The sequence below is a fragment of the Alternaria dauci genome, chromosome 9 (assembly GCF_042100115.1).
Source record: "Alternaria dauci strain A2016 chromosome 9, whole genome shotgun sequence".
Classification (NCBI taxonomy): Eukaryota; Fungi; Ascomycota; class Dothideomycetes; order Pleosporales; family Pleosporaceae; genus Alternaria; species Alternaria dauci.
In genome coordinates this window covers 309,188-321,288 of record NC_091280.1, presented here as the reverse complement: position 1 = coordinate 321,288, position 12,101 = coordinate 309,188, and the positions used below count along the sequence as shown (strand labels likewise).

General features: G+C 46.9%; 1 protein-coding gene across 1 annotated transcript; it reads right to left on the bottom strand.

Annotated features, from left to right (window-relative positions):
• Positions 1–4,061: 4,061 nt before the first annotated feature.
• Positions 4,062–5,136, bottom strand: ACET3X_008829 (uncharacterized protein; the record flags this gene model as incomplete). Its single annotated transcript, XM_069455423.1, has 2 exons — positions 4,062–4,412; positions 4,474–5,136. The coding sequence occupies 2 exons, from the start codon at positions 5,134–5,136 to the stop codon at positions 4,062–4,064; spliced, it is 1,014 nt and encodes a 337-aa protein (XP_069302906.1).
• Between the last annotated feature and the right edge of the window lie 6,965 nt (positions 5,137–12,101).

Genomic DNA, 12,101 nt, shown 5'->3' with positions numbered 1-12,101 from the left:
CTGCAATCATTCCCAGATCCAGACTGATGGCCTTTCGGCCTGCTTTGTGCCGGGCCCAAGCGATTGCATCCTGATAAGCGCAAGTTGATGCGTAGTTTGACTGCCCTCGGACGCCAATCATCCCAGAAAAGGAGCTGAGGATAATGAAGAAGTCCAGGTTTTTTGGTAGTAGTTCATCCAGGTTTCTCGTACCCTGAACCCCAAGGTTCAGGGAGTCGCTCCATTGTTGGAATGTCATTTTCTTCCAGAGTACAGCTATGAGGACCATCCCAGCATGTACCACTCCTCCCAATGGTGGCATCGTATCACGACACAAATCCAACGCACTCTTGCAGGATTTCTGGTCTCCAACATCTGCAGGGATGACTTGAACTGTGACGCCTTGACTCTCCAAATCAGTGACAAGAGATGTGGCATCTGGAGAGCAGACGCCCGACCGGGACAAGAAGCAAAGATTTCGAGCGCCACGAGCCACCAAAAACCTAGACAGACTTCGTCCAACGCCTCCGAGTCCACCGAATAGAAGGTATGTTCGATTATGTCTAAGCTCGACATGTCGACTCGTGTCTACCATGGCCTTGTCAAGGGACGTATCCTCGTAAAAGCGTGGGATTTTGATAGCACCATCTTGAATAGTAAACTCGGCATCGCTGGTTTTCGAATCTACCAGGCTAGCTATGATCCGCGCTGTCTTGCTGTCGCGACAGTCACGAATCGTAGCCCAGGAACTTCGTTACGGATCACGCGCGAGAATCCTCGAACAAGACCAGTCTCTGCAGAACTCAAGGGACAGGCCCAAAAAATCTCGGATGCTGTTAGGACCACCTGCTTCAAGAGGTAGAATCCGTGCTCGTCGAGGTCTGCCAGCAAGGGCGCTGAATAATCAAGCAGGAATACGCATTTCTTGCCCTTGGCATCCAGCACATCCAAGTCTGAGTCCCACTGAATCTTGCTTATTGTAAAGAATCGATCTTGAAGCCGACTGGCCAATGCATCCGCGAAATGGCCCAACTCCGCTGTCTTTCTTGGACTCTCGAAAATGACCACCTCCGAACTATGCTCTTCCTGGTTTATCGGACCAGCACCAGACACAGCCTTTGATGGTATGTGATCGGAAAAGCCTTGACAGTCAATGCAAATTCGATTGTCTTCGCTGCTCGTAAAAGATAGGTATGGTTCCCATATGATTTTAAAGAAAACCTTTTCCGACTGTTCATCGATAAGTGGTTTGCTCCCTTCCATTGTAATTGATATTAAGGCCTTTAGGATCGGTTCAGTCGTAATTGTCTTGTGCAAGTCTTATCAAACTCACGATTGAATTTGGCTCGTAAATCTTATTGTGTTTCTGTTGTACTGACAGAAAACCGCCGAAAGAACCCGAGGTAAAATGACGCGAGGGTCCACACATTCGAACTTGACCATAGGTTAATGAACCGAACTCAAAACGACTCAAGGCGATAACAATAAAGCAAATGATCCGCACCTATGAATGTTGTGCCTCCTGAGCACATTGAACGTCACGCATCAAGTCGCATCGCTGTTCACCATGGAGCGCCTCCTCAGTCATCCGACCCCTATGCAAGCCGATGGCTACTTTGCCGCCGAGCAAGTTCTCAGCACGGCCACCTTGGGCTTCACAAGAGCTGATTCTGTTCAATTACGAATATTCTCCTCCGTTATCATTCTTTTACTGACTCTCCTGGGAGACAGAACCATTCAGGTCGCCTCTGATGATCTTTCCACGAGGTTATTCTTTTCGGCCAGTTGCTGGATACATGCACTTCACATCACATCTTTACTGGTTCAGTCAAGACTGGAGTACACAATAGACGGTGGGAAAGTGATTAAGAACAAATCTGGGACACCAGAATTAATTTTCGCCTCTCGAGGATCCTCTGGCAACGGTACATTCTTGAGTCGCCTGGGATGGTCTCTTGCTATGCAATGGAACTTTCGGCGCATCAAAACCTCCAAGCCCAGCCGAAATATTCCAGCATTCTCCTATACGAATTCGGAATATGTGCCATCAAGAACGAGATTTTGTATATCTCGGATGTTTTCCATCATGCTATCGATGGGCTACTTGGCGTTCGTTGATCCATACCTACAACCAAAGTCCGAAGACCTGGCTCCGAGCAGGGACAGGTTTTTGTCTCGCCTCCAAGAAATAACATTTCTTGAGTTTATCAGGCGGATGATGGCAACGATTTCATGGCTTGGCTGTGTCTTTGCCTCCAACGAAATACCGTATGGCGCCCTAGCTATAATATTTAATGTCGTGGCCCTGAGCGAGCCAGTCATGTGGCCATCCTCGTTTGGTCCTTTGAAGCAGTCCTATAGTCTCCGAAACTGGTGAGGGTAAGTGAGCTGCTTAAATCAAGCTGAAGGGAATTGAGGTTAACTTTGATGTAGGATTACGTGGCATCAATCATGGCGTTCCTTCCTATCTGATTATGCCGACTTGGTTCTTTTTCGAATCGTGAGTTTCCGCCCGTCCACTTTCACGCGTTATGCGAAGCTTTTTCTTGTATTTTTCATCTGGGGTCTTCTTCACTTGCCTCCGGATATGGCCGCTGGAGTACCTTTACACGAGACCGGCGCGATACGATTTTTTCTCGTTCAGGTCGCTGGTTTAATATTTGAAGAAGCTGTGCAGAAATTGAACAAGAAGATGGGCTTGGTTACGAACTCACTCATGGCAAAGACGATTGGATATACCTGGGTGGCTTTCTGGCTCACATGGACGTTACCATGGCTTGCTTTTCCTCGTACGAGGTATAGGCCACTTAATTTCATGCTTGAGCCTTCCGGCGTTTATTTGTAATACTCCTATAGGAAAGATCGTAACAGAAGTTAGTTATTGTTGGAACAAAGTGAGGAATATTGCAATTGGAAGCGAGCGCATCGTTATCTACATAAGATAGCTAATCTTGTTTTGGTATTATCTATCGCGAGGCATAGGCATTCCAATTCCTACTTGTGACCTATGTAGGATATAGAGAAGGGAGAGTACAGAACAAACGTCGAGGTAACGATCAAAGCATCATCATGAATAGCTCAACTCTTATAGGCTTCGAACTTTCCTTCCAAGTTGACAAATAGACTCAATCACATTTGAGATTTGCTAAATGGCATGTTCATTCCCGACAGCGCTGCGAGACAATACCCGAAGTAGTATTAAATTAACTGAGTCTTACCACACGTAGAACTCAGATGTACAGTAGCGCGATTGCACGGTGTTGTGTGCCTAGCACCTACTGTAAGAGATATCGCACCGCTCAGATACATGGGGAAGCCTTCTTGCTACACCACCGAGGGAGCTAGCATTTAGACTTGTACTTTCATCCCGTCCGTGGTGCGGCAATGACCCATAGACGCAAGTGAGCCACTAACCACTCCCACAATATGATCGCCACTATAGCCAGTGACCACACATGTATTCATATATGTGTCCTCAATCCTCATCCTCCAGTGTTAGACCTGTACTATTCTCTCCACAGTCTCTTCCTTATTGTGTTGACCTCTGGTCTGTGATGACATTCCTGATTCATCTGTAAGGCCAGATTCATATGATATAAGAGCGGGAGCCTTCCAATCTATTGGGACAAACATCAGCAATGCCATTAATAAGTAACCAGCCCAGGATAACAAACACAATGGATCGTTCTGACTTGCTGAGTCGTCAACTTACCTTTCATCTTTCGCGCCGGTACGCGGGCAGCCTACATTACTTCTGTTTCCTCAAGAGACCTTTGATGCAGCTCTGGCATGAAGAAATAAGCCCAGCCCACGGCGATCGCTGCTGTGGAGCCAAAGATCAGACCGACTTTTGATTGTAGATTTGCATATGGAGCATTCATAAGATACGGCAAGTTGAAGGCGACGACAAAGTCAAAGATAATACGGGTCGTACTTGACAATGTGTTGCTTTTGTCGCGCAGCCTTAGGTGTGGCACTTCGGCAGCTATCACCGCACCCCTTGCATAGTTAGTCTTTGGGGCTTTGAAGTAAATCCCGTGATGTTGGGCTGGGCTAAGGTGAGAAAGAGAATAATGGATGACTTACAATGCCCCAAAGGCACCACAATAACATGGCCCCCAGAGAATAGTCGCTGCAATGATGCCCTTTTTTTCCGACGTCGTTACGTGGCCAATTCCTAAGCCACCAATGGCAAACATCAAGGCAGATGCAATCGAGGAACCGGCAAGATACACTGGCCTGCGACCGAATGTGTCAATTGTAGCAAAAGCCACCATTGGACCAATCATCATGGCAACTCTGAGGAGAACCGTCCAGGAGAACGGATCGAATGCCCCCAAGCTCCTGACGAATATTGTCCCATATTGTGTAACAAAGGCGCCACCCGTGAATTGACTAAACACAGACACGGCAAGGGCAATGTGAATTTGTCGCTAATGATTATATACTGTCAGCATCCGGACAGATCGCAAAGCTGCAGCGACATTTTCTTACCAGGTTGGTTCCCTTGAGTAGGTCAGACCATGATCCAGTGGTGAAACTATCGGCCTCAATTGAAGCTGATAATCGTGCAGTTTCACCATCGGCATCGAATCCTTTTTCTGAGCCGTGGATAAGTAGGAGGCTTTTGGTCGCTTCGCTATTGCGATTTTGCCGGACCAGCCAGCGAGGGCTCTCTGGGATGAAGAAGGACAATATTAAGCACAGGCCAGGAAAGAGCCACATGACCTCAACCGGTATCTGCCATGAGCGATTATCGTGAAGTTTGGATGTACCCAGGGTTATGAAGGAGCAGATCAGTGACCCGAGCGTGTGGCTGAGGACGTAGAGAATGACCGAGGCACCGCGGATAGGCGCTGGAGACAGCTCAGCCAAGAGCATAGGGATCAACCAGTTCTCTACGCCCGAGTACAACTGCACAATGATGCGGCCAGCGAGGGCCTGGCCATAGGTAGTGGCAGAGTATGTCACGGCAACGCCTATTATGACAATGAATTGCATACCGATGAAGCATGATTTGCGGCCGAAGTTCTCGCCAACAACGTAGCCCAGAAGAGTACCGACAACCTTTGCCGGATGCCCAAGCGAGTTGAGGAATGACAAATGTCTGGCGCTGAAGCCCCATTGTTGGGTTTCCTCGTTATATGTTCCAAACATCTTTGCGTACGCTATCAAATTGAGGGGGTACAGTCAGTTCAACGAACTACGTAAAATTGTACGCTTGTTTGAATGATATTGGGGACATACAAGGCATAGCTTGAATAGTTGAATACACGGTGTCGTCGAAACCGAAGCTAAACACGGAAAGATTCAGGACGAGGTAAATTAGAAGCAGTTTCGGTGTGAAATTTCCCCTCAGGGCCCCGAGGTCCTTGAGGCTTGGCATGGTGACACAGATCTGGCTTGGTGAATAGTTTGCTGCTTTGCATAGAATAACGAGGATCGATCTGGAGGAAGCTTTGTTATCAGAAAAGAAAACCGCCCCAATGAACACTTTTAGGGAGGCTGCAGTGGGTATACTGCCGTTTCTCCACCGCTGTCTTGGTGTTGTGACTGAGCGGGTCCTCGGAGATATTGTCCGAGCGATCCAGCCTTTCGCACCGAATCGGTTTGCTTTAATCCGATAGCTGAGCCAAAACTCTGCGATAGCGGTAAGAGATAGGACCAATGAGAAATTGTAGACAGGATCGAACAGCTGCTGTACTTGTGATTCTTTTTTTGTTTTCGAAGTCAGTTAATCCTGAGCAAGTTGATGCTTCAAGCCATGGTTATAAAAATACTCTAATGGTTGAATTATTGCAGAGTTATTCAAGTGCTTAAAGTTACCGCTTGTGTACCGAGAAACCCTGTCCCGGAAACGGACAATAAGATACAAATGGGGCGTAAAGCCACAACCAATCAGCCAATAACATGCAGCACTGCGTCATGAAAGGTATTATCCTCACCCTCCTGTTGGTTGTTTCCGGACTTTGAATGGCTAATTCACATCGCTTCTCATGCTTTCTATCCGGGGATAGATAGGCCTGATTTGTATCATTAACGGGACTTTTTTTCCACGCCAGCATCGCCTGTTGACAATGCATCCACTCGCGGCTCTCGGGCATCAACTCCAGATCGAACTCATATATCAGCCGTGTAAGAATCGTTCTAATCTCCATATTGGCAAGACTTCAGAGGCAGTCAATAATTGTCCCTCGAAGTGTAGAAGCAAAAGCTTTTGGGTGACGGTTACTTACTTTTGTCCAATGCAATCCCGAGGGCCGTAATTGAAGGGTTTGAAACATCCAAGGTTGTCATCCTCGCTAGCAGTCTCTTTCAACCATCTCTCTGGTCTGAAGTCGTCGGGATCACTGAAATTATCCCGTGATCGGTACGTTGCATAGTGATGAATCCCAACGGCGGACTAGGTACATATTTATTAGTCGCGTTGCATCAGTTGATGAGTGTTGAAAGTACTTACCCGCTGAGGTACAAAGTGTCCAGCAATCGTACAGCCTCCATCGGGAACTTCTCTAGGTAGACCGAGGGAAACAGCCGGGTACATCCGCATCGCCTCACTAATGACTGCAATCATGTACTCAAGGCGATGTACTGAGGAGAATTTGATATCCTCTGCCTTCTTGAACGTCGATCTGATTTCCTCTTTCAATCGCTTATATACTTGAGGATGCGTGAGAACGAGGAATACTGTTCCGGAGAGTGTTGTTGATGTCGTCTCCGTACCGGCTGTAAGCAGGCCCCTCGTCATGCTCATCAATCTATCCATATCTCCCCCCTAATTTTGCAGGCTCAGTTAGTTCTGTCGAATAATTGCAAGTATTAGGGTAGATATATCTAAGATATCGAAAAACTCACCCATTCGTCCATTCTCTTTCCTAATCTCTCCACGAAGTCAAGTCTTTCACTGCCCGTCGCCAATCGTCTCTCCAGCTTTTCTCTTGTTCTCTGCATATGAATCTCCCTTGCTCTCAACAACTTCTTCCGAAACAATGGAATGATGAAACCAAACCCTAGATACTTTATTGCCAGAAAGTACATGACATTAAAGATTCTTTGGACGTTGAGTGCAACCCATGAGTCGTATTTTCCTCTTTCGAGACAGCCGAAAGGCTCACCAAAGGCTAGGTCGCCGATTACATCGAAGAATAGAAAGTTGAGCCACTGGTTGAGCTCTATACGTTGAGGCGTACCCGCCGAATCTGCGCTGACTTCCTTGAGGCGATGTATGAACTTGTCGAAGTACGGGAGAATTATCGACTCCTGGGCACTCAGCGCGGCGTCCGAGAAACCATATGACAACTGTTTCCTGAGCGGACCATGCTCTTGATGACTTGCATTTATGAGGGTAGTGACGTCAGTCACGCCCCTGTAGAAAAGTCAGTATTTGTCCATGTCTGACTTGATCCCCGAAGCCCTCTTGCGAGAGCCCATGATATCTTTCCAGGCTTGAGGGTCAGTGAAGGAGAGCTCATCTAGCCTCACACGGACTACTTTTCCATATTTCTCATGCAGTTCGCGGATGGTGTAGGTCGTGATGCCTCTGATCAGGTCCAAAATAAACGGGACATTGCTTGCCCTATAAAGGAAAGGTCCAGGGAATTTGCGGAGTGGGTGAAAGTACAGGTTATATATCAACAGCATTACCCGGTTTCCTATGATCTAGCAGCGCATTAGTCAGTTTGAATCCGTCATTAACATCAGAACTTTCGCTTCTTACCATAGTGGTTCCTCCGACAACGAGCCTTTCTAAACTCATGGATCCTGCTACAGCACCCCGCAATGATTGCCGCTCAATATAGGCTGCAGCGATTCTGGCGGGCTATGCCATTGCACCAACAGTGGCGGGGTATATTTTGCAGAGGCGAAATAGAAAGATTGTGATGTCTTTGGACGATGTCAAGGAACCAAAAGGAAAAATACCAAAGGGTGAACAGGTTGCATGTAGAGAATTCCGATCAGATAAGTGAAAGCCGATCGCATCTAAAGACTATGACAAAACACTCAGAAAGTTATTAGTAATTAGCATCTGAATTCTCAATCCTCCGCGCGGTGTCATCAAGATTCCTTCCTACAGTCTATTTACAGCAAAGCTCCAGTATTCCTACAAGATATTTTCCACTAAAAATACTAGTGCATCTGCCGGAGCTGAAAAACTGCCTAGGTGCAGTAAACAGTTCAAAACTTTTTCAAATACTGCTTAGGAGATTGCTACCTCATGCTTTCTCTCATGTTCCTTTTTCGTATTTGTTTTCGATATACGATGTGCTTGGGTTTCCGGCAACAAAGTCTCCGAATGTGCCGTAGACTAGCCGAAGATATCACGTGAATGAGTTTTGCAAGCTCACGGATAACGAAGCTGTGCGACTAAGAGATGATAGCGCTGGTGAGTAATACCAAGAAGAGGCATCGATCGATTCGGGGGTTTGAGGAGTGCAACGTGGCGAGATTTGACTTAAAATGTTGCTGAGACATCTACAATGCGCTAAATTGGGTGGGAAATGATGTAACTTTTATCCTTGCATTTTGACATGGCTTATTTTCATGGAATGACCTGGCGGAAGCCTTTCAATAATTGAGGGGAGAGTTAATCATACGGCCAATTGGTTGATCAGCGGGCTGTCGAGGATCACATCCACTGTAAAGTCCAGGTTAGCTACGAAATACCAGTAGGAACACTACAATGTAGCAAGAGTTGAGGGTAAAATCAGGTCAGAATGATCAATCTCTCCAGCATTGACGGGGTGACGATGGAAACCAAGACTTACTATGGGCAGATTTCAAATTCAGCATGAACTCAAATCGATCTGGCTGTTCCGGACTGCATTCTTTATGCCTGTATCTAGGCAGGAAAATGGCAATTCCATCAAGAGTAACTGGCATGACACGAACATGACTGGGATAATGCCCGAGGTTAGGTCCAAAGTCAATCTGTGTGTTGTACGAGCTCCAATTAGCCACGCAGAAGTTTGTGCCTTTGAAATGAAAGCTCAAGTCGCGCATCTGAGAATAGTCAAACTCAGAAGGAACTGGCTGCTTCGAAGCCCAACGATACAAGGGATAGTCTGCGTTCCTCTGATTCAAGCTCTCGGTTAAATCATCGAGGATGCTGGGTAGGATCGCTGGGCATTCAGCACTCTTGCCTTCCAACTTCATGGCAATAATCCTTTTCTCCATTGCTCTAATAGAGTCAAAACTCAGGCTAGGCCGAGGCTTTAAGAACGAGTTGAAGTTCCTAACCCGCGAGTTCTTTTCCATGAATCCTGCTTTTTCGAGAAACTGTCGGAGATCGTAGGCCATATATAGGTTGGAGTATTGGCCTTGTAGAGAACCCTCCGATGTGTGAGCCCATGCTGTCAGAATCAGACTCCATAGCAGCGCAATAACCATGGTGCTAAGAGTAAATGGCTGACTTGTTTGCTTAAGCAGCTCACCTCGCATAGCTGAGAGCTTCCGAACAGACCAGCGAAACAGTACACCCTTGACTGCTGAATTGGATCCATGGATATCATCACTAAGCAACGAGGGGCTGTGAGATATAGTGGTCAAACTCGGAGCTTTCAGCATGTTGTTGGTAGCTGCAAGGGTCTTTCTCGTTATGTCGCGAAGTTTTGTCTCCCAGTTGATCGGTTCCATAGGGTCGACAGGATAATCCTCCATAGAGATACCGTTAATGTGGCGAGCGATGAAATTGATGATGACATCACGCCCGGCCCCATCTGCGTAACCGTGATGTACTGCAGTAAGGAATATAAGGCCGCCTCGAATCTTTGTGTAGGCTGTGTATAACGCGGGCTTCCTCTTCTTTTGCATGAGCGATGTCAAGTGAGGACCGTAGAAATCATGACCCTTGATCTCATGAAGTAACATCCCACCTGCGTCGAGCTCATCATGACTTGGCAAGTCATGGCCAGGGATCTCATCGAATGGGACAGTCAATGGTCCCTCGTCGGACCAAGAGGTCTTGGTTTTGTTGCCGTCGAATGCATCCTCCCATACATCGCCAGAAAGAAATGGTAATTGGGTGGCCGTTTTATTGAGACCATCACGCATAGCTTTGACGGCAGCGTCTGGGTCGTTAACCTTGAAGGTCAACCACATAAGAGTGTACGCCAAGGGCTGTTCCTGGTCGGAAAGGGATAAAGTTGCGATATGATCGGGCATGCTGTAAGTTGGCGTCTGCGGCTATCTGTAAAAGATACCCCTAGACCGTAGAAAGAGTGGTATATGGTGAAAGGACGCGCTACAGAGGTAGTTGAATGTTGACCTCGCGCCTATCAAGAGTACCGACTGAGCTATCGCCCACAAAAGATGGCTTCCCGTTCATAATATTACTCTAAGGTCCGATCGATACCAAGCTAACATCTACCAGCTGGCCTTCGCGGAATTCGGAGAGAACAGGAAATGGTATCTAGGTTATCTATGTCGGGGAATTTCGGGCCCAGTCTATCTTCGGAATATTATCGTTAGGTGTAGTTCCGGAATTACCCACTAACTATACGGAATGCTTTTCGTAGGTAGCGTTTATAAGAGTATGAAATTGTCTGAATAGAGCTTGACTATTCCAATGTTTCCATCTTTAAATACTTTAAGCTGAACTATTCATTCATCTCTTAGTAAAAAACGACATGGAGGGTGTTGGCAATCTTTCTCTGGAGTCTTCCACCTGCTCAGGTGAATCCCCAGAGTACTCGATCTTCTCAGGCTCGACACTGGAAACGCTGACATCTGATTCATCTCCATCGAATGGATCGCAAATTGTAGAGATGTATAAGGATCCGACATACAACTTACTGGCAAACCAGATTGTTCAGGCACCATACGACTATGTCTGTTCGTTACCATCCAAGGGCGTGCGGGATCGGCTGATCGATTCTTTGAATAATTGGCTGCTGGTGCCAGACGAATCTGTTAGCTCGATCAAACAGGTTATTAGCCTACTGCATAATTCTTCATTAATGTAATTCGCCTCCCTATTCCTGATCTGACTACATTTTGAAAATATACGTTTAGATTGGATGACTTTCAAGACCGTTCTCCCTTGCGGCTTGGTAGACCATCCACCCACACAATGTTTGGACCTGCTCAAGCCATAAACTCGTCAAGCTACGCCATTGTGGAAGCCATTTCCAGGATCCAAAACATGTCAGGCATGGATTGCGCAAAGTCGGCGACCGAGAAGATTGTAACAATCTTCAAGGGTCAAGCGATGGACTTGCACTGGACCTACAACGCTGAGTGCCCCTCAGTGGAGTAGTATATGCCGATGACTGGTGACAGTAAGGGGCGAATCGACTTATCCCTGTGCTCCTGAACACGCAAGCTGACGCGAGTCAACGAATAGAAACTGGTGCACTGTTTGAGTTGGCTTTTCAGCTCCTGGTCGCACAAGCCCCATTCCATATTAGCCAGCATGTGATTGTCTGGGTCGACCGACTCATGAATCTCCTGAGCCGCTACTTTCAAATACGTGACGACTACCAGAATCTCATGTCAGCTGATGTGAGTCACACCATGACACTTCGCATACAATGGCGCTTTGCTGACGATGACCAAACACTCAGTATGCCAACGAAAAAGGCTTTTGTGAGGATCTAGACGAGGGCAAATATTCGCTCCCGCTGCTCCATTGTTTGCATTCCGATCGGGACAACCTGTTGATGCAATATATCCTTTCTACCCGAAGAGAGCGTGGGGAGTTGACGAGAGCTCACAAGATCCTGGTGCTTGAGCAATTAAAGAATTGCGGTAGCTTGGAATGGACACGTTCCACACTGAACGATCTCTATTGTCAGCTGATTGGGGCTTTCGAAACCCTAGAGGCAGAATTCGGTAAGGCCAATCCCGAATTGAGGGGCCTTATTGAGTTACTACGAGTTTGATGGCAGGTGTTTGGAATTTACATAAAACACAATCTTGTATGCGAGTTAGTCGAATGTATGATACCCCGCGTGAAGGTTGAAATGATAGGCAGTAGGACGAGTATATCATCTACCGGCGCTAGTCAAGTGCACCATGGTTCCAGGGAGTGACAAATGTTGTTAGGCATCTTTGGATCTGACGTATACCGGTGAAGTTCTCTGAGGGGAAAGGGGGCAACTGAGTCATCATGTAGGTTCTTAACA